At 44.0% G+C, this 22,079-nt stretch overlaps 1 protein-coding gene across 2 annotated transcripts; it reads left to right on the top strand.

Annotated features, from left to right (window-relative positions):
* The first annotated feature begins 2,740 nt into the window (after window positions 1-2,740).
* Window positions 2,741-22,072, top strand: RAB9A (RAB9A, member RAS oncogene family). 2 transcript variants are annotated; one of them, XM_043896284.1, is made up of 4 exons: window positions 2,741-2,930; window positions 16,549-16,640; window positions 17,471-17,501; window positions 20,989-22,072. In XM_043896284.1, the coding sequence occupies exon 4, from the start codon at window positions 21,020-21,022 to the stop codon at window positions 21,629-21,631; it is 612 nt and encodes a 203-aa protein (XP_043752219.1). In that variant the 5' UTR covers window positions 2,741-2,930; window positions 16,549-16,640; window positions 17,471-17,501; window positions 20,989-21,019; the 3' UTR covers window positions 21,632-22,072. The 2 variants fall into 2 exon arrangements, with proteins under 2 accessions (XP_043752219.1, XP_043752218.1); XM_043896283.1 differs by lacking the exon at window positions 16,549-16,640 and having other exon boundaries at window positions 2,742-2,930.
* The last annotated feature ends 7 nt before the right edge of the window (window positions 22,073-22,079 follow it).

The following is a 22,079-nucleotide window of genomic DNA, read 5'->3' as shown; positions in this document are numbered from 1 at the left end:
AGAAGCAAAAATGTGGGAGAGTGTCTGGAGACACCCCTGAATTCCTCCAGTGTCTTGTCTACCCGCTGTAGCCTTAGTACTTGAGGGGCCACATATCTGATTATGTTTGTTGTTGAGTCACTAAGTCGTGTCTGACGCTTTTGTGACCCCATGGACTGTAGCCTGCCAGGCTCCTCTGTCCATGGGATTTCCCAGGCAAGGATCCTGAAGTGGGTTGTCGTTTCTTTCTCCAGGGGATCTTCCCCACCCAGGGATGGAACCCGGGTCTCTTGCATCTCCTGCATTGACAGGCAGATTCTTTGCCACTGAGCCACCAGGGTCTGATTATTCAGATTTGTCTTTTAATGGTCAAATTGCCTACCATTGAGTTCTGTGTTTTTCCTTATATGTGAAAGGTATAATCAATTTAATTTTTTTTGGCTCCGCCTTGAGGCATGTGGGATCTTAGTTCCCTGACCAGGGATCCAGCCCACACACCCCTTGCAGTGGCAGCACAGGGTCTTAACCACTGGACCTCCAGGGAAGTCCACAGTCAATTTAATTATGATCAATATTTCTTATTGATTATAATAAATATAATATTTATTTATTATAATAAATATTATAATATTTATTACTTGTAGCTTTTCATCAGAGATACCAGAGGTGATCTCTTTCAGACTCCAGCTTTAAATGGAGTATTAACTCCTAGCACTCATAGTAATAAGTAGGTGTTACTTAAGGAAAGGCATGATTAATGCCCAGCAACCTTGACCTCTTTTTCCGCCTTGAGTGATGCACTAGATGTTTACAGAATATAAAGGCAAAAACCCTAATTAGATGAATGGAGCCAAACTAGGTCAGTTCTTCAATGTTTTTCATTAATAAACAAGTTCATGAAGCAAGAGCAATAAATAGAGACCATATTTATCTAACTTGTGTCAGCTTGCCAACTAGACACATCCACAGGAAAAATCCCCAAACTTGCCCTTCAGGGAAGAATCTTTCCACTCAGCCTACTCTCGCATTGTCATATCAATTAGGTAAAGAAGTGGATGGTGGAAGAGACCAGAATATACAAGTACTCTTATGTGTCAGTTGGCTAGCGTCCAAGTAAGAGTTATTTCAGAAAAAGTACCTTTCCATATTCTTTCTTGGGGCTTCCCTCATAGCTCAGTCGGTGAAGAATCTGCTTGCAATGCAGGAGACCTGGGTTTGATTCCTGGATCAGGAAGATCCCCTGGAGAAGGAAATGGCAACCCACTCCAGTACTCTTGCTTAGGGAATCCCATGGACGGAGGGGCCTGGCAGGCTACAGTCCATGGTGTCGCAAGAGTTGGACACGACTGAGTGACTCAACCACCACCACCATGTTCTTTCTTCAGGTGCTGACTATGGTTGCAATCAGATATGCTTATATGGCTCACTCACATTTTGAAACAGCCTGAGAATCACTTGTAGGACCTTCTTAGGACCCTTTCTTGAAAATTCTTAGATTTCTCAAGGCTTTCTTTAAGTCAAGATACAATAATTTCATAAGTGCACCTGTAAATAGCTGGTTGGTATTAGCGATTATGATGATAAACCCTTACTGCATCACTCCTTGTCTATGATTATGACATAGATCTAGAATTTCTCAGAGAGCATTTCCTTAGTGACCCATGGGTTCCTTGTTGCAATTTAGTCCACTGGATCTAACACTACCCATTTTGGTGTTCTTTTGAAAGATTAACTCTGAAGTTCTTAACATGTTTTGTTGTGCAGTTTTAACTATGTGTTTTAAAATAAGATAATGAATCTCTTCATCCTCCCTATTATCAGTAGATTTGTGTTTTATAAACCTTTACTCATATTTCCTTAGGGAAATACCCTGCATGGATATGACATTTTTCTATGAAAGAAAAATTCATTTAAGCTTAAACTAGAATTCAGTCACATGCCTCACTTTCACAAGGATTCTAAAATTGCCTTTTATGCTTGTGACAAACTCTCTCAAAGGGAACCATTCTAGTACTGAATAATTACATTAGATTCATTACCCAAAAATGACTTAGTAAAGAGCCAGACGTTAATGATTGTGGGCCCAGGAAGCAATAAAGGTGAGATCCTTTTCTTGGAAAATAAACTAAATCTGCCCTACAAAATATATTTATAGAGGGACTGAAAATCCCTCTCTGGTCTCTAGTATCGACCTGCACTTAACTCCGTATTTCAAGTGAGGAATTAAGAGTTTCAATACCGCCTTTTCCCACTGCTTCTTTATACCTTTTCCCACTACTGCGTTATATTTAGAGAGGCGAGAGGCAGTAAAAATTTTAACAAGAGCAAGGAAATTTTAAAAAATTAATCAAAAAATCCTGTTATTTCACAATATCACAGCTGTTTTCTTTTTTCAATCTATTCACTTCTCTATTTGCATATTCATTTCGCCGTGTAGTCACAGCATCGTGTGACAGTGCTTTTGCGGTCTGTTTATTCCCACTTTACGTCAGCTTTTAAAGGTAACTAGTATCCGTGCTCTCTTTTCCCGGGAACACAACCGGAGGACTAAACAAATAGCCCACCAGAAGAAAACCCGTGATTCAGCTAGAGGCAAGGAATGGGTGAGGGCGGGCCGGAGGCGACCTCGAGGCCCAGCGCCCGGGGCCCCCCAACCAGGCCCCGCCCCGACTTCCCAGGGCTCCTGCCGACCAGGCCCCGCCCCACCTTCCCAGGGCTCCCGCCACCCCGGGCCCCGCCCCGCCGACTAGGTCCCGCCCGCTTTCCCCGGGCCCCGCCCCGGCCCGTCGCCATGTTGTTCCCTCCGTGCAGGACGGGGGCAACCGCAGACTGACCCGCGCCGTGCCGCCCACGTCTCCTGCCCGCTGGCTCCTCGACCCTCTCCACTTTTTTCCCCCTGCCCCTGGACGGACCGGCCCGGAGCTCCCGAACTTATTCCGTGTGGCCGTGAGGTGAGCGGGGCGCCGACTCCCCTCGGGGCTGGGCGGGGGCTGGGGCCGGCTGCGCGGGCGTCCGGGTCTGAGCGGAGCCCGCCGACGGCGAGTGCGGCCTGGGCTCGGGCACTGGGGCGGGGGGCGCGCGCGGCCAGTGCGGGTCACTTTTCCACCCTCCCCTCCCCCGGGAGAAGGGACAACTTGTAGCCCCTTGCCTCCTACTGTGTCTGACGCAGGTGGAAAGATGGGGTCCCACACCTACACACCCGGGGAGAGAGATACACGCCCCAAGACAGACACCCAGAAGTCCTGGAGACGCACACGGGGAAAGAGATCCTTTAGCAGCTGGGGACACACATACCCAAACACCCAGGGAGAGGGACACAGCCACACCAACCCCTGCGGGGAGAGAGGGCATATGCTACCCAGAGGGAAACACAAACACGGACAAATCCACCCAGGCACCCCAAAGCAACCCACTCTGACGTGACTCACAGAGAGAAAGAGGCGCGCACGGTTTGATACTAGCGACTTCTGACCTGCTTCCAGGTGACCTGACCCAGGTGAACGTTTGCTGAGGTGTTAGTACCACTCCCGAGACGAGGGGGGCAATATAAAACTAATCCTAGGGGCTGGAGGCGGTTTGGGTCGTTGTCGGATGCGGATTCTGGCCAAGGTTTCCGAATCGTGTTCCTCTCGTTCTTCCAACTTGGTTTTTTAAAGAGACAAGATGAAAATTTTGTGTCGATTTAATTTTATTTAAGTCAGAGACTATCAGTTGGGTTTTGGGCTGTTGTTGTTGTTGTTGTTTTTCAAATGATGATACATCCCGTGACCAGGGTTCTTTTGAGGAATGACTTCGGGTAGTTTCCAAATCGTCACGTGAACACGCTCTTTATGTAGGATTTCGGTGGCCTGATAAAAATAGATTTTGGTTGCTTTTTAAAAAATTAATGAAAAATTATTTTTCGTGCTTGTCTTTCTCTGCCATCATCATTGTAGTGGAAAATTCCTAAATTGCCTGTAATCTCAGAAACTTTTCACTGGAACAAAACTCAAGACATGAAGGAAGCTCAGTACTGTTCTGCTAGGGACTTTTAAGAAGATTGTTTTTCGTTTCTCTTTTAGAACCTTGGGTTGAAGTTACCTTCACTACTTGTCTCAAACTCTGCATCTGATGTGGCCGTCTGGTGCCTTCAGTTTTTTATGTGTGGGTATTGTATTAATAGTAAATTCCTCTAGTTTATACTAAAAAGCTTCTGGCTTGCTGACTTATTTACTTTGGAGAGTTTTATGAGTTGGAGAGATTTTTGGTTTGTCATTTGGAAGGTTAGAATAGGCCGAGGAAAACTAAGTAGAACCCTGTTGGCCTTGACTCCTGGCCGAATTCTTGGAGACGAAGGAAATACTTCAGTGCTGTTCGCTCTTGTCCAAGCTCTCCTCTTTCCATTTCTTTCTTCCTCAGCCGCTTCTTCCATCTAGACTGTGGTTCTCTGGAGGACTGAAGATAAGAGCCAGGATTCCGAGTAGGCCCCTGTGAATTTAGAACCTCTGCAGCCTTTTTTGTTTCACACATGTGAGAGAGTGCTGCAGGCGTCTATAAAGACCAGGGGTGCTGCTCAACATCCTACAATGCCCAGGACAGCTCCCCATGGAGAGTTGCCCAGCCCAGAATGTTGCTTGTGCCGGGGTTGAGAAATCCCGCTTGACGTCAGTCCATGTAACTCCAGAGCTCATGGTCAGTGCTTCTGTTAAGTCCTTCAGATGTGCTGTGGGTTCCTGTTTAGGAAACCTCCCGGACTTGGGAACTTGAAGAGATCTCCCTTGACTAAGAGACATATTCATCCATTTGAAAGAATAAGAGTGACCAAAAAATTTCTGATAACAGAAATCCCCCCCCCCTTTCTATTTCGTCGGCAAAAGTGTTGAAAGGAACTCGAGGGGCATTTAGGGCCTTTAAAGCAGACTTAGGAAATTTGGTTTCAGTATTATTCCAATTGTCAGCAAACATTTTCTGAGTAGCTCTTCAGTTGCTGATAAAAAGGTGCTAGTGATACCAAGGGCAGTGGGGAGTCCCCCCCTCCCCGAAGCATACAGTCTGGACACAGTCATGAGATCTGGTTCTAACTTTGTCCTCCCACAAAGTTCATTACCCAACCTACTCAAGGTCGTGGGCCAGGTGGTGTTAAACAAAACATTTGCACACCAGCACATAGGTACCTGTTTCATGGTATTTACTGTGTGTGGTGAAATGGGGAAAGGTTGATGTGTTTCTCTTTTTCTTTTTGTTTTCAATTTTATTGGAGGAGGTCATGGCAGCTCACTCTAGTATTCTTGCCTGGAGAATTCCATGGACAGAGGAGCCTGGTGGGCTACAGTCCATGGGGTTGCAAAGAGTCAGACAGGACTGAGCAACTACCCCATAGTTGGTTTACAGTGTATAGTTTCCAGTGTGTGGCATGGGGACTCAGTTATACATATATACATACTCATTCTTTTTCAGATTCATTTCCCATGTAGGTTATTACAGAATATTGAGTAGAATCCTCTGTGCTACTCAGTTGGACCTTGTTGATTATCTGTTTTATATATAGTAGTGTGTGTATGTTAATCCCAAGCTCTGGTTGATGTGGTTTTGATAGCTTTGTAAGTTGAACACTTGTGAATATTTACAAGAAACAAATCGGGAAGCCATTCTTGTTGAGCATAAAATTCTTCCTTAAATTAGCTTCAGTGGACAATAGTTCTGCATGGATTTTATCAATGAATTCAAGAAATAAGCGATAAAAATTTTTAATTGATTTTTGCATTTTTTTTCTGACTTTTTCCGGCATGTTTTCATCATGCCTAAAACTAGCCCCTTCAGTCCATGTACTGCTTCATTCTGGTGGCAGATGTAACTCCTAGGTGAACTTTGTGAGTGAGAGGAGTCCCAAAGGCCCTGGAAGTTCCCTGGTGGCATAGTGATTAGGACTTGGGGCTTTCACTGTCGTGGCCTGGGTTCAGTTCCTGGTTGGGGAAACTGAGATCCTGAAAGCTCTGCAGCGCGGCCAGGAAAAAAAAAAAAAAAAGATTGGCTCTGTTTAGGAATTGCTGTGAGAGTGTTATTCATTCGGTCAACATGGCATCTTTTGTGAGGAGCTTTGCTTTTTGCCTCGTGCTGATGGACACTGAGTGTGTTCATTGCCAATGAAGAGATTTCTCTGCCTTGTATCAGGAGTTGTCTGCCGTGGGGTAGAGGGGATGCTGAATTACACACCTAAACATGATGGCTATCAAGTGCAGTCTACCAGAGGGATGTGTGCTCTGTTACTACCAGAGGGGCTTTATCCTGGGGAGGATCAAGGGAAATTGGTGCAGGAGGCCCACCCACTGGCCTCTGGGGAGTCTTGCTCTATGTACACTTGGTTTGCTGCTCTGGCCACGTTAGGTCACATTTCTTTCTTTGTAAAATGGAGAGCTGGTTGTACTTTGTAATGCCTGTGTGGATCTATGACACCAAGTAAAGACGTCAAATTATTGGCTTCCAAATACAGATATACCTCGGAGATGTTTTGGATTTGGTTTCAGACCAGAGGTTTTGGTTTTCCACTGCTTATGAAAGTTATAAGACGTTAATACCATACCTGTGTATCACGCCTTAAAAAACCAACATACACAGTTTAATTAAAAAATAGTTTGTGGCTGAAAATTGTTAGCCATTGTCGGCGCCTTCAGTGAGTTGTAATCTTTTTGCACTGCTGGTATCACTGATCACAGATCACTGTAACAAATATAATAATGATGAACAAGTTTAAAATAACCCAAGAATTATGAAAACGTGACGCAGAGACAAGCAGTGAGCAAATACTGTTGGAAAATGGCGTTCATCAACTTGCTTCATGCAGAGTTTGCCAGAAACCTTCAGTTTGTAAAGAGCCCCGAATAACTGAAGCGCAGTAAAAGGAGGGCTGCCTGGAGTTCTGCCTCAGGCAAGCTGGTGAAGCAACAGAAGGAAACCAGCCAAATGGAAAAGTGTGTGTGTGAGAAACAGGTCTCACTTGAAAGGTAGCTCAGTAATAACTTTGTTAATCAAAACCAAGGAAAAGAAAATAGAGCCCGTGACTAAGTAGATCATCAACAGAACTTGTATTAAGAATTTTTTTTTGAGGGGGGTGGTGAACTCACCAAAGGCCCCAGGGCGTTTGGAGAGCTGTGATGCAGATGAAAGGTCAAGGTTCCTGTGGGAGGAGAGCTCGGGGACCCAGGTGTGGAGGTGGAGGAGGGGCCCGGCTGCCCTGGGTTGGAGAGGCGAGGCTGGAGCTTGCCAGGAAGCCTGGGGGTGCCTGTGCTCTGGAGAGAACTTCCCTAGCGTGACTCTTGGCATGGCACGTGTTGTGAAGTTGAGCTCTGGGTGTTTGCACATCCTGGGTTCTTCCATTACCTTCTGTTAATTTTTGACCATGCCGGGTGCAGAGTAGGGCTTGCTGGTGCTTATCACGAACATAGAGAGGATGACGAGCGGTGAGCGAATGTAGGTGAGGTCGCAGCTAGATCAGCACAGGCTGGGGAGAGCCAGCCCTGTGTCTGGGAAGAGGAACAGGGCGAGACTCACCACACTGGCTGCCCTCAACCTGCTCGTTTGAGTGCAGGGACTCAGAACACAGGCCCCACTGTGTCCACGGCCTGATGCCTTCCTAGTGTCTGCTATTGTTAGAGGGGGACGGAGAAACAGTATGGAACAGCTTGCTACATTCCTCCCGTGGCCCCATTCATTATCTGGGAGTGAAGGATCACAGAGCACGGCAGCCAGTGAACCAACTGCTGGGTCAGTGTGGGCTGAACCGTTTTCATCCCAGGTTCTTGTGAACCGAGTTAGGTTTTGGGGGAACAGAGGCTTGGGTCGTTTCCAGAAGGTTCACTCTTGTGAGAGGGGCTGTATTTGTCAGTGTTGGAGAAGTCTGAAAAGCGCCTTACAGATTTCTCTTCCTGGCACTTGCTCTGTGGCAGCATATCACAGATAACGGAGGGTTTGACTGATTTAACAGGTTCGCAAATATCAGAACTCGCTGGAGTGCGACATGTGGCTAGGCGACCGCTCTCGTGGGCGCAGTCTCGTGCTGGGGTGTGTAATCAGAGCAGTGACTAGGTGGACACACCTGAACATACATCTGTGGTTTCGATGGAAGTCGGAACAGAAGAGCTGCTGGAAGGCCACGCGTTGGTGAATACAAAGCATTTCCAAAATGAGTTCCAGTTCCCTTCAGTAAAATTTCAGAAATGTTTGGGAACAAACAGCTGCTACCCTCATACCATGTTCCGCATTAATATTTGTGCAGCACTTGATTTTTATCATGCTAGCCCCAGGGAACACCGCCTCCCAAAGATCCGATGTCATAGAAAGGAATGTGGTGTGACCTACCGCGAACTCGTGAACTCCCTTTTGAGTGCCGGTCGTGCGGCATCCTGCGGACCGCCAGCACCTCTGTGATGCCCTCTGAAGTGTCAAAAACCTGCCCTGCCCAGTTCCTGCACGCTTGGTGTCCCCTCCCTCCTCATCTGGAGAGTTCCATCCCCAACTCCTGCTGCGAACAGTTTATTAGGAAGTAGGTCTGCTGGTAGGGAGAGGGGCCCCTGGGTGCTGAGGGGGTGTCATGGGGTCTCCCCTTGTGCTTTCTGCCCAGCCAGCTGAGAAGCGCCCCAGGCCTTGGGGGCCGATTCCCCCTTGACAACTGTTTCTCCCCAGGTAGGTTTCCTGGCTCTTCGGTTTGTCACTGCTGGACCATTTGCTTTCCATCTTCCTGGTTTTGTTGCTGCCTCTCACCTACAGTTATTTTCTTGCTGTCTTTTTTGGCTTTGTATTTTTTTTTTAACTTTTTTTATCTTTTGATGGGGGTGGAGGTCACACATGTTTGACCTGCCCTGTTCAATTATACCAGGGGGAAGTTATTCAATCTTTATGAACTTGGTTCATTGAGCTGTAAAGCACGGGTGGTAGCATCTTGAGTTGCAGGTGACTTCAAGGTGCTCTGCACCAGGTACCTAGCAGACACTCAGGGAACAGCGGCGGCTGATGTTATTGTAGTCATAGCATTTGTTGTTTGAGCAAACAAGACAGTGGCAGTAGGTAGGGACTGAACTGGACACGTTTCTTTTGTGGGTGAAGTGGGTGAGACAGAAGAGATTTTGAAAATGGGGAGAATAATTAGCTTGGTTTTTAGATCTGTTGAATTTGAACTGCCAGCTGAATACATCAGATGACTCTATTATAAAAGGAGTTGGAATTCTTCTCTGGCGCCCAAGGGGCAGAAGGGTGGAGGTGGACTTTAGGAATCACTAGGTGGTGTATCCCAGGAAGATATGGTTTGGGAAGAGGTAAAGGCATCATGGACACAACGGACATGAGTGAGCAAACTCTGGGAGAGAGGGAAGGACAGGGAAGCCTGGCAGGCTGCAGTCCTTCGGTCACAGAGAGTCGGACATGCCTTAGTGACTGAACGACAGCAAGGGCACCAGCCTGGTGCTAGATATGCTCTAAGAGAGCCAAATGGCTCTAAGGGAGCGATTGGGGTTGCAGAAGGCCAATGGGGTGAGGGGCGGAGAAGGCAGGGTAGCTTTATGGACGATGAAGTAGGAAGCGTTTTCAAGGTCATTGCCAGGCCGTTAGACCTAAGAGAGACGGTACTGGTGACTGAGTCCCGGCTAAGATTTGAAGGTCCCACTGATGTCTCTAGTTAGAGGTGTGGTAGTTGCAAGACCCTTTCCCATTTGGGCCTCCATTATCTTACCTGTTTTTAAAAAAAAAAAATGCCCTCAGAAGGGTACTCCTGAGATTTGATGTCAGGTAATATGTTCAGACAAATTGCTCCATCTTAGAATTCACTATCCACTGGGTGGGCCTCTGGTGAAGACACTGGTCAGCCATGAGGGTGTGTTTGTAGAAGTGTACACAGGGCAGTCCTCAGAGGGGCACGTTTTTCTTCAATCGCTTCAGGGCTGTGTGCGCCTTAGGGGTTTTAGATGAGGACTGAGAAGCCCTTGGACTGGCCTTGGGAAGTCTCCTGTGACTTCTGCTGATGCTCAGGGGGAACAGAGCGGTTGGGAACCTCCATTCAGTGAGCAGGTGCAGAGTTGATCAGGCACAGAGTGAAGTGTGTCATGATGGCGGAGTAAGTCTGGGCTCGGGGAGGTTTTTGTAAGCCAAGTCAGCTTCAGTACCTTAGTCGGGCAAACTGCAGCATCAGCAATGGAGACATGCGATGAAGTGAACTTTGCAGAAAGCTCCCTGCAGCGCTCTGACGTTTCTTCTCGTTTTGACCTGGTGACGGTTTCCCAGCAGAATGGCAGTCTCTAATCTCGTTCAGTCCTATATGCCGGATATACAGCTGTTCTCTTGAAACAGATCTTCTTGGGAAATTCCACCCTCTTACTTAATTTCTCTAACAGCCCAGAAGTTCTACCTTGCTGTGGCCTCCTGCCTTGTGGGCGGGGTTGCTATACCGACTCTTCCCTGAGCGTACATGGAAGTTTCTCCAGCCTTCACCCCTTTCTGCTTCAAATTAAAGATAGTAGGTTTCTTATCTAACTTGAAGAGACGAGTCAGAACCAGGGTTCCCTTAAGTTACAGCAGAGCGTTGCAGATCATGTTCAGTTTGTGTTTTGTTGCTCTTAATATATTTGTCTAACATGCACATTCACATTCATTTCTTTCACAATGCGGTCTTTTTCCTGAAATACCCTGCTCTACTTCCTAGTGTAGTATTCCTATTTTGTGACTTTTATCCATTTCTTCGCATTTTAATTCTGTCCCCCAAAGTGCAGCCGTAAAACTATCCCCACTCTTTTCTGTCAAGCATTTCAAGTGCCTTTTTTAGGTGCCTTCATTACAGGTAAATTTATGCTTGTTCCTTTTGAGGACTTCATTAAATAAAACAAAGAACAAAATGTTTTCCTCACTTAAAGGATTAGCAGTTTTCTGTGAATAAGTCTCTTGATTGAACTGTCACAGTTCATGGTCCAAGTGTAATATTAATGAAGTCTCATGGGTAAGGGAGAGAACCTCGAAATAGTAATGGCAAGTAAAGGTAAAAGTCTTGAGGGTCTTATGAACTACACAGATTAATCACATGAAATATACAAATGTTGCAGATGCGTATTGATCATTTCTTTTTAAAAAAATATTTTTAATTGATCATTTCTTGAGGTGCATACTCCATTAAGAATCTGATGAAACCTTTTTTTTTTTTTTTTTTTTGATGAAACCTTTTTGACTCTTTCGAGAGCAAGGCTCAAGCACACAGTTCCATCCATTCACTCACCCTTGTCTCACATATGCTTCTAGAAGGTTTTCCCGTTGCAGCTTTTTCATGGACTCTCAGTTAAGCACACTCCATACCTGTACTTTCCAATGCAGTACTCACGTAGCAACTTAAATGTAACCGAATTGAAATGAGATTAACACTTCACTTCCTCAGTTGGACCAGCCACATTTCAAGTGCTCAGTAGCTGTATGTGGTTTGTGACTACTATATTGAATGTAAGAACATTTCCTTCATCACAGAAAGTTGTGTTGGAGCACACTGCTCTCTACTTTCAGGATAATTTAAGAAAATTGAGTTCCTTAACCAAATCTATTTTTTTCTCCTCTCTTCTCCCTACCCACTCACTCCACCACTGTTAATGATTAGTTAGTATATCTGACTACAAAGGTACCTTGTTTTAAGCAAAACACAGTTTATATTTCTTAAAAGTTCAATTAGATGCCTGATCTTCATAAAAGAGCACTTATGGAATGACTTCTTTAAGTAGGATGAGCTGTTCTGACTTCGTGATATAGCGTGGTTTGATTTGTAGAGTTTTTTCCTTCTCCAGCTGTCTCTGAGGTAATGCTCAGTGGTCACCTAGATAACGTGTTTTCATCTGGCAAGTTGTGCCTCCCAGGTTGGTCTGTGCCTGTGCTATTTGCTTAATTCGTTTTGTTATGCCCCACTTCTTGCTGTAGAGATAGTGCCCGTTATTATACTTAATGACCTCCTTGCCATGCCTTGTTCAGCAGGACAACCAGGAAGACCGGAAATCAAAGAGGGGAGCTAAAAGGCTGTTAAGCGAGACACACCTGCATTAAGAGATAAGGAAATAAATACAGCTTAGGTGAAAATAGAAACAATGGAGGGATGAACCATGCTTTTGTGGCCTTGGTTAGTTTCTTTGAGCCTCAGTTTCTTAAGCCGTGATATGAAATAAAGTGGTGTGCCTCTAACTGGGACATTTAAGAGTGAGTGCAAAAGAAACATGTGATTTTGAAAAGAAGAAAAAAAAAGATTTGTTCCTAAATTTAAACCAGGAGTGATCAATTCAGTTTAAATTTTTGGAAATGAAAGTTAGTCAAGGGGTTTCAGATTTGAAAACCTGAAAATTTGAGGAAGCTGTTTATAAACCTAGCATCCCTTCTGCCCTAGCATCCCTTCGGCAGCTTGTTAACAGGAATGTGGGTCTTCAGCATTTCCTGTTGCATTCCAGAGTATTTATTTTAAAGTGGTTTTCTCATTTGAGTTTCAAGTAAGAATCAAATTTTTTTTTGTCCTCTCCCACATATTTTAATAGACCTCAAAAACAGAATGGGGGAAGAACTGATTGGATAGAGAAACAAAAAACTGTAAGTACGGGAAGTACAAATAGAAAAATAAGAATAGAACAGCAAGAATGAAGGAGGAAGTAGTTTACTCGTTGTTCTCAATTTAGCATCCATTTGGTACCTCAGTGTGTGGAAAGTTTTGTTCTAGATGTTGCAGACCCAAAAAAGGACCAGTGAATGGGTGGCATTAGGTGTTGTGTGTCCGTCCCAGGGAGTTGACACTGTAATTAGGAAACTATAAATGAATGAGAGCTGTAACAGAAGTGGAATGATTATGAAAATGAAGAGAAAGATTAGGTTGTGAGGGATGTGGCAAAAGTGGGCCTTTAGGTAACTAGGATTTTCATAGCTGTCAAGATGTGGGGAGGGAACTCCTAGTGCAAGATAAGGGCCTGAGCAAAGGCTGGACAGTAAATGCCTGATAGGTTTGGGGGTGGTGACCTGGAGGGTTATAAATGGGACAAGACAAGTATGTGAGGTTGGAGAGCTGTTTGAATGCTGTGCTCAAAATCCTATATAATAAAAGTAATAAAGAAAGAAATGGGTTTTGTTATGTGTACGAATGGAGGCAGTTAGGTCCATGACCAATAAAAAGGGTCTACCTTTAATCCATACAAACATTTCTGTTTGAGATATATATTCTCCATGCTTGAAGGTGACTCCCCCTTGGTTTATTGTAATAATCAGCTTTGAAAGCCAGCATGGAGATAGAGACCAGAGAAAAGCCTCCTAATGATACACTGTCGGTAAACAATTGATAGTGCAAGATAAAAGTGTACAATTGAAAAGTTGTTGGAAAATAGTGTTATAAGAAGGAAAGGCAAAAACCACTACAATATTGTAAGGTAATTAGCCTCCAACTAATAAAAATAATTGGGAAAAAAAAAGAAGGAAAGGGCTGGCATTCAATGCTCTTTTAGTTTTGAGGTATCTGTTGAAAACATAGTTCATTTTCTTTCCTGCCAGTAACCTACTTAACCAACTTCCCATTCAGATTAGTGTGCACCATATTTAACATTCATTGTTGCCAGCACATGATCTTGTAATCCTAACAGAGTATTTATTGTGTGTGTAACTGGCTTATTGAAAAGGATACTGCTGAAGGGACAAGGAGATCATTTGTGGTACGTATAAATCTAATTTTAGGGTCTTATTGCTAATTCTCAGGCAGAGTGTGTGTGCGTATCAATAAAAATATGTCTAGATTAGTTAGAATTCACATACAATAATGCTCACCTTTTTAATGTGTACAGTTCAGTTGTTTTTAGTATAGACACTAAATCATGCAATCATCACCACTAATTCTGGAGTATTTTTGTCATATACCTTCTCCGTACACACACACACACAAAAGAAACCTGTACCTATTAGCAGTCACTCCCCATTCCCTGGAACACAAATTTACTTTCTGTCTCTGTGGATTTGCCTATTTTGAACATTTCATATAAGTGGTATAATGTATGGCCTTTTGTGTGTGGCTTCCTTAAATTATCATAATGTTTTTGAGGTTCATCCATGTAGTTGCATGTATCAGAACTTCATTCTTTTCTGTGACTGATTAATCTTCCATTGTATGGAGAGGCCACATTTTTATTAGTTATTCATCTGTTGATGCACATTGTGCTGTTTCCATGTTTTGGCTATTATGATTAATACTGTGCTATTCATGTACAAGTTTTTGTGTGGATGTATTTTTATTTCTCTTGAGTACATACCTAGGAGAGTACTGCAGTCCATGGGGTCACAAAGAGTCAGACACGACAGCAACTGAACTGATGGTAACTCTGTGTTTACCTTTTTGGGGAACCGCAGATTGTCTTCATTGTCATTGCACTACTTTGCCTTCGCACCTGCAGTGTATGACAGGTTTAGTTTTCACACACCCTCAGCAACACTTGTTATTGTCTGCCTTTTGGGTGTGAAGTGGTATCTCATTATAGTTTTCATTTGCATTTCATTACTGGCTAATGATATTGACCATTTTTGCCCATTTTTAAATTGCTTTCTAAATTACTGTTTTAAGAGTTCCTGGATACAGGTCCTTTATCAGATATGTGATTTGCAAGTATTTTCTCCCATCCTGTGGATTGTCTTTTCACTTTCTTGATAGTGCCGTATGAAGCACAAAAGTTTTCGATTCTGATGAAGTTCATTTGACCTATTTTTTCATCTGTTGCTTGTGTTTTGGGTTTCATGTTGAATTATTTTTGATATAACCTGAGTTACAGAAAAATTTAGGAAGCAGTTGTCCTTAAGGTCTGGTGGATAGCAGTATTTGAAGAAAATTTAAAAGAAAATTATTTCTATTTCAGTTACAGCATTCAGTCAAGCTAGGCTTTAAGTGGAAATGAAGTTTTAAAGAATGCTTCTGAGTTTGCCAACCCCTGCCTAAATTGCAGATTCAAGAGCAAAATAAATGATTGTTGTTGTTTTAAAAAAATACTTTTGATATTTGAAAAAGGAGTATGAGTGTGAAATCAATTCAGGACTTCAAAGACTTGGTGTTGATTGTTCGAGATTTTCTTGCAGACTTTCATGTTAACCTGTGAATTTTTTACATGGTGTCATCATGGCATACACGTTCTTTGGGTTTATTACTTAATGCATTTCTACAGACTCGTGTCTCCAGTCTTCTCAAGGGCTGCAGAGCATCCCCAATTATGCATTTAGGTCATTTCCATTTGCCCCACTGGGAACATTTTTGCAATTTTTTTTCTCTCTTGCTTTCTTTTTTTTTTTTTTTGAGGGCGAGTGGTTTTAGAATGGTATGGGGATGTATTTTTGGTGTAATCTAGAAAATGGACGACTCAAAAATCTGGGCATTTTTATCACAGTATAAGACATTTCCCTTAACTGAATCTTTTTCGAGATCTTGCTTCTTTACAAACGTGAAGTTGCCATGGGAGGCACGCTGATCTCAGTATTGCCTTTGAATACAGAGTTGTCTACGGGGGGTGCCAGGAGCGCGGGGGCAGGGCTTCCCGGGAGCTGAGGTCTAGCCGCCTGGCCAGGGGTGAGCAGTAGGAGGGGTTTGGGGTGAGTAGCTTACTGCAGTCTCTACTAGGAGGCCAGCCACCCCAGAGCCCGCTGACACGCTGCTTTTCTGGACTCCGCATCTGCTTAGGGATGCGGGTAGGCTCACTTCAAGGGCGTTGGCAGAAGTCCTTTGATGGCCTGCCCCTGAAGTCCCGTGGCCCCACAGCTCGTTCCTCACTCCACAGCCCCCCGCCCCCACCCCCAGGTGCTCTGCTCCCCGCTCTGGGCTCTCCCTGGCCATGTGGGTGCCTTCGCACCTCGGTCCTGCTTCCTGGTTCCAGTCGTACCCCCCACCCAGTTCCTTCCTCCTCCAGCCGGAGCTGTGCAGTGGTCAGAGCCACTTGTCCGGGTCAGAGGCCCCTGGGGTGGACACTTGCACCCCTTTCCTAGCCGTGTGACCGCCAGGAAGGAATGTCACCTCTCTGAGTCAGAGTCCTCATCCCTAGGGTAGCTGGTGGCGAGTGGATGCAGAGATGCAAAGTCAGTGGCCTGGAGGGCTCAGTCAGTATGAGGGTGGTGGTGGTGGTGTCCTTATTCCCCAAATGTCAAGATTTTGAAGGGTATCGTGTTTTTCATTGATTGAATTTATCAGTTGAAGGCTGCTTTATGTAAGTCCTGCAGAAATGCCCTTTGCTTTTAAAAAAGGGAGGGAGAGGAGTTTGGAACTGTTGGTTTAGATGGAAAGAGGCTAGCACTTTATTATTTTTTTTTCTTCATTTATTTTTATTAGTTGGAGGCTAATTACTTTACAATATTGTAGTGGTTTTTAGCACTTTAGCACAGCCTAGTTGGCCCAGAAAACCTCCACGCTGAATTTGGTGTGTAAGACTAGGATCCTTTGGCTTCCTAATGTCGACCTGCATTGCCCTCTCATTTGCTCTGCCTGTGACTCTTTCAGAAATTTGGCTGAAGTAATGGCCATGAAAGAAACCTGTGTGGTTTCCATGAAACTATCAGTAAAGGCTTCTTCACGTGTTTGTTCTGCAGAAGCTGTCTGCGCTCAGGTCATGAGCCTGGCACAGTGGTGAGCCGCTTTCCCTGGTGTCCATGTCTCAGTGAATCTTGCCCTCAGCCCTCCGGTAGGTCCTGCTGTCGCCAGAGTCCCCAAGCTGCAGGGTGTCCTAGAGCTTGGCCGCGGGTACGGGCTCTTGGCCTTTGGCACAGGGAGCCAGTTCTCCTTTCTGCCAGTGGCTTCTGTTAACTCAGAAAGTTTGCCCTCTGCTCTGGCTGCCCAGAAAGAAGCTTCAGGATATTCTGTGCTGCCTTAGCCCAAATTTTTCTGTGTCACATTGGGTGCCTCTCCCTTGAGTGGACCTTCTTTTATCCTTGTTGGTATTGTTCAGTTGCTCAGCCGACTTTGCGATCCCGGTGGGCTGCGGCATGCCAGGTTTCCCTGTCATTCACTATCTCCCGGAGGGTGCTCAAGCTCATGTCCATTGAGTCGGTGATGCCTTGATTTTATTCTCTGGAATATGATTATTCTAAATCACTCAAAATTTGGGTAGAATTTGAACAATGAATGAAATGTTTTATATTTCATCTTAACCAGATTTTATATTTGTCTGAATGGGATACTTAGAAAAGTAGGGTGGATGCAGACATGTGAAAAATTTCTTAAAAAAAACAGTAGTTAAAGTGTAGTATTTGATTCTAGGGCTGCTTTTAGGCTGAGAAAGGTTATGGGAAAGGTCATGGACAGCTTGCAGGTGCAGTTTTCCTTTTTTTAAAAAATTTTTTAATTGAAGGATAATTGCTTTACAGAATTTTGTTGTTTTCTGTCAAACCTCAACATGAATCAGCCATAAACTAACATTTCTTTTACTTTTTAATTCTTGTGTTTACTCTTAAAATTATGAAAACAGACTGAATGTATATTGCTAAGGTGAACTTTCACATTTTTTCTTTGCAGATAATGATGATGTTTGAACTGAACAATTAAGGTAAGATTTATGGCCTGTGTATTATGCTTTTCTTATTTAGATTTCTTTATAGTGTTTAGCTGATTGCTGAAGTCATCTTTTAGCTGAGTCAAGATTATTGCCTTTGGGCAATCCTAAACTGAAGTATAAAAGGCTTCATGTTACATTTTAAGGTAAGTCTTGAAAAGAACATAGCAGGATACCTTTATTCATTCAGCTTATATTAAAGAGGTTTCAAAGGATTTTTCTGTTTTTAGAGAAGAAAAAGGGAAAAATTTAATGTTTGTAAGCTAATTATGTTATGTTAATGATAACTGCATCAAGCTAACTTTTGTTAGATGTCAGTGGGAAATAAGATAGTTTGTATAATTATCATATGTGTGTCTATATTCATTGCTGCAGCTAGACTGAGAGAGTTGTGTATGTCTATATTGGTTGTTTGAGCAAATGCCAGCATACTCCCAAATAAGATATCTGGGAGGCCCCAAATTATATATGGGAAATGTAAAAAATGTACCTGTTTCCTGGTGTGTGAGTCTAGCATATCCCAAATCCCACATTATTATGCAAGAAGAAAAGAACTATCAAAGTATCCTGATAAAAGTTATGATTACAAATCTCAAGGAATTTCTAAGACTTAATTCGGTAGATATGTAACCTCTCATCTGGGTGGAGGTTGTTAGATTGCACAGTCTGGTTTATAATGTGATGTAACTAACAAGTTGATGCTGTGAAGTGGAAGTTTGTGTCTAGCAAGGCAGTTAGAGACTTTAACTAGAGTCCTGGGCTAAATGATAGACTAGAATTGAGCATGTCTTTTACACCCTTACAACACAACATGAAACGTCCGTGTTTATGTATCTTGAAAACCCTGGGAAAGGAACAGTCCTAGAATGAGGGGCTGCTGGGGGAAGTTTACAGTGTTAGGGATGACTGAGCGTTCTGAAGGCCAACAGTTACTTAGGTGCAGTGGGTGGGGTCGCCAGCAGGGGGAGCAGCGCGGGCCAGGGTAAAGGTGAGTTTGTGGGCTGAGCCTGGGATCTGAATTTCACTTCCATTTGACAGTACATTTCTGAATGGCTGATGCCAAGAATGGGGAACAGGACCAGGTGTCTTGCCTTAGAAGTTGGACTTAGACCTGAGTCTGGAAGACCACTAAAGAATGTTAAGGAGGGGACATTAGCAGATGCTTCCCCAGTAGCTCAGTGGTAAAGAATCTGTCTTGAATCCACCTGAAATGCAGGAGTGGCAGGAGACGCGGGTTTGATCTCTGGGCTGGGAAGATCCCCTGGAGGAGGAAATGGCAACCCACTCCTATATTCTTGCCTGGAGAATCCTATGGACAGAAGAGCCTGGCGGGATATGGTCCTTGGGGTCGCAAACAGTTGAACAGGACTGAGTGACTAGTACTTTCACTTTCTCTATGTAAGAACAGTTGGTGTGCATTTTTGGTTTTGCTACTTTTTTTTTCTGGGTTGAAGTCATGTAAGCAAGATCCCAAAGAATTAAACAAAGGAAACGATTTAGTGTGCTGTTACTATGTCAGGAAATGAAGGGGTTTGAGATAGTTTCAGTTTCCTTTCCGACAGTAGTTTAGCCTGGGCACTGGGCAGAACCATGTGCTAAGGTTGGAAAGTCTCCAGGTAGTATGTTCCCTGATTGCCTCACCAATTTAAATTGTATAGATTATAGTAGTAATTGCTGTAGTAATTTCAAAGAGCCGATAAGAGCAGCAAGTTGCCACATGTTTGTGAGAATAGTGTGTACCATGTAGTAGGAGATGAAGAATTCTTGCTGGTTATGGGAAGTGTTCAATTACGTTATACTGGGTCATGCTTGTGTATACCAGGAGGCTGCCAGATAATGCTTGTTTACTGCAATGATTTATTTTTTCTTTTGGGTGATGAGGCTCAGCATGTGGAATCTTATTAGTTCCCCAACCAGGGATCGAACCTGGGCCCCCTGCAGTGAAAACATGGAGTCTTAACCACTGGACCACCAGGGAGGTCCATACTGCAGTGAATCTGCAAATTCATCCTAGTCAATATGGCAATTGTTGTTCATGCCTTTACTACTTTCCCATTGAGGGATTCACATTATCTCCTTTCATGTGAAAGTTAATTACCATTTTTGCTGTAGGGCTGTGCTGTCCAGTACAGCTGTTTGCTCTTTAAATGTGACTATTCAAATTAGTTAAGACTATATAAAATTTAAAGTTCATTTCCTTTCTCCCACCAGGCACAAGTTCAGTGCTCAATAGCCACGTGTAGCTAGTGGCTGTCATATCAGACAGTCCACATGGAGGATGTCTCCTTCATTGCAGAAAGTAATGTTAGACGGTACTACTCTAAAGATTGTCTTCTTTTACAAATTTTAATATCTTTAAAGCCATTTTATACTGAAATATTTATAGACTAAATGCTGTAATTTGATTCAGAATAATTTGGGAGAAGGGAAAAGGGGATACTATGGAGGAAATAGGATTTGCTGTAAGTTGATAATTGGCAAAACTAGGTTTAGGGTCTGTGCGGTATCATTATATTATTCTCATTATTCCAAAATTGTGTATGTTTGACATTTTCCATAATAAAGAGTTAAAATAGAAGCCTTAAATATGAACAACGCTCCCACCAGGCTGTAAATGGGTGTCTGAATCTCCATATGCCACCCCACCCCACCCTTACCCTCCTCACTTCCCCAGGCTGGTGCAAGGGGCAGTCTAGTGCTTCCCCAGGGCTTCCCCTTAAAGCATGGGCACCATACCACATTTTGGTTTAAGGTTCATTGCATTCCCTCTCGAAATACAAGTAACAAACAGCCCAGGCTCACATTTGTCCAGAAGTGTTGGAGCTACTCAAATGAATCTTGTGGGTAGAATGTGCTAGGTTATCATATATATTATTATGATAAAAATTCCATTGGTGCTGACATTAATGTCAGCCAATGCAAAAAAGTGTCCCCAGTGAAGAGAACAGAGTCCTTTACTCAAGTGGTTGGCTTTGGTCTGTTCACAGCCACATCAGTAAACTCTGTCTCTTGTTCCCTGCTTGCCAGCTCCTCTGGTGATAGTGTTGGGAAAGAGAAAGAGGGAATTGTCTAGAAGCCCCCTGGCCTGAGAGGAAAGCCATCAGTGAACATGGTCACCATGCCACCAGAGGGCGGTTTGCAGTTGCTCTAGAAATGTGCCCACTTCGGTCTCCTGCTGCCTCTCTAACAAATGGTGGCAGGGCTTGTTGTGAGCTGAGAAGACGGTTTGGGGGTTAGACTCGACTTTGAGAGCCAGCCTCAGTCAAGGGTGACTGGAGGAAGGGGAAGAACGAGCCCTCAGCAGTGGTTGTAGGGAGTGACAGCCGGGTGGTGCCTGGCGCGAGGTGCAGAGCTCAGTAGGTGACATCTCTTGCTGTCAGGTATTGCCTGCGTTTTCTTTCCCTTAGCACTGATGTTCAGAGAGGCACATGGAGCTAGGTACAGGTCTAAAGGAATGTAATGGTACTCTTCTGTTTTACAGAGTTCCACAGTCAGAGATCTTGAGATTAATAATGGCAGGAAAATCATCGCTTTTCAAAGTCATTCTCCTTGGAGATGGTGGTGTTGGGAAGAGTTCTCTAATGAACAGATATGTGACTAATAAGTTTGATGCCCAGCTCTTCCATACAATAGGTGTGGAGTTTTTAAATAAAGATTTGGAGGTGGATGGACACTTTGTCACCATGCAGATCTGGGACACGGCTGGTCAAGAGCGCTTCAGAAGCCTGAGGACGCCATTCTACAGAGGTTCTGACTGTTGCCTGCTTACCTTTAGTGTCGATGATTCTCAGAGCTTCCAGAACTTGAGTAACTGGAAGAAAGAATTCATATATTACGCAGATGTGAAAGAGCCCGAAAGCTTTCCTTTTGTGATTCTGGGCAACAAGGTTGACATCAGCGAGCGGCAGGTGTCTGCAGAAGAAGCTCAAGCCTGGTGCCGGGACAACGGCGACTATCCCTACTTTGAAACGAGCGCGAAAGATGCCACTAATGTCGCAGCAGCCTTTGAGGAAGCAGTTCGAAGAGTGCTTGCTACCGAGGATAGGTCAGATCCCTTGATTCAGACAGACACGGTCAGTCTGCACCGAAAGCCCAAGCCCAGCTCGTCTTGCTGTGGAAGTTAGAGAGGTAGCCAGTGCAACCTAACCAGCTCACCCACATGCGCAGATCAGCACTGGGCAGAGAAGAGGATAAGCGTGTGCAACGATGCATCACATACTCAAAAATTCAACTAACCGTATTGCTGCCTCATCAGTGGGTGGGAGAGGCGACACATCCCCTCACGGGAGAATCCATTTACTCAGTAATGGCACCTTACATGTACCCATTGTAACGGTTGTCTAATAATGTTTAATTTAAATATGTATGTTACAGAGCTAATAAATGACCAAGACTTTATAATTAAAACACTTGAGTATTCTAGAAGTTACTGTCTTTTCCCTGGGAATATGGAGAACTACTTTTTCTATGTGTATATTTTTATGTAATTAGCATTCTGTACCTGGTTCAGGGAAAGCATGTCCTAAAGCAATAATGTTAGATATTAAAGATTAAAATTGAATGCATTTGCAC

This window comes from Cervus elaphus, chromosome X, assembly GCF_910594005.1.
Source record: "Cervus elaphus chromosome X, mCerEla1.1, whole genome shotgun sequence".
Lineage (NCBI taxonomy): Eukaryota > Metazoa > Chordata > Mammalia > Artiodactyla > Cervidae > Cervus > Cervus elaphus.
This window is presented reverse-complemented; position numbering and strand designations above follow the sequence as displayed.

Excerpts from the sequence above, each read along its gene's own strand:
- RAB9A (XM_043896284.1), top strand. The coding sequence starts at position 21,020 with ATGGCAGGAAAATCATCGCTTTTCAAAGTCATTCTCCTTGGAGATGGT.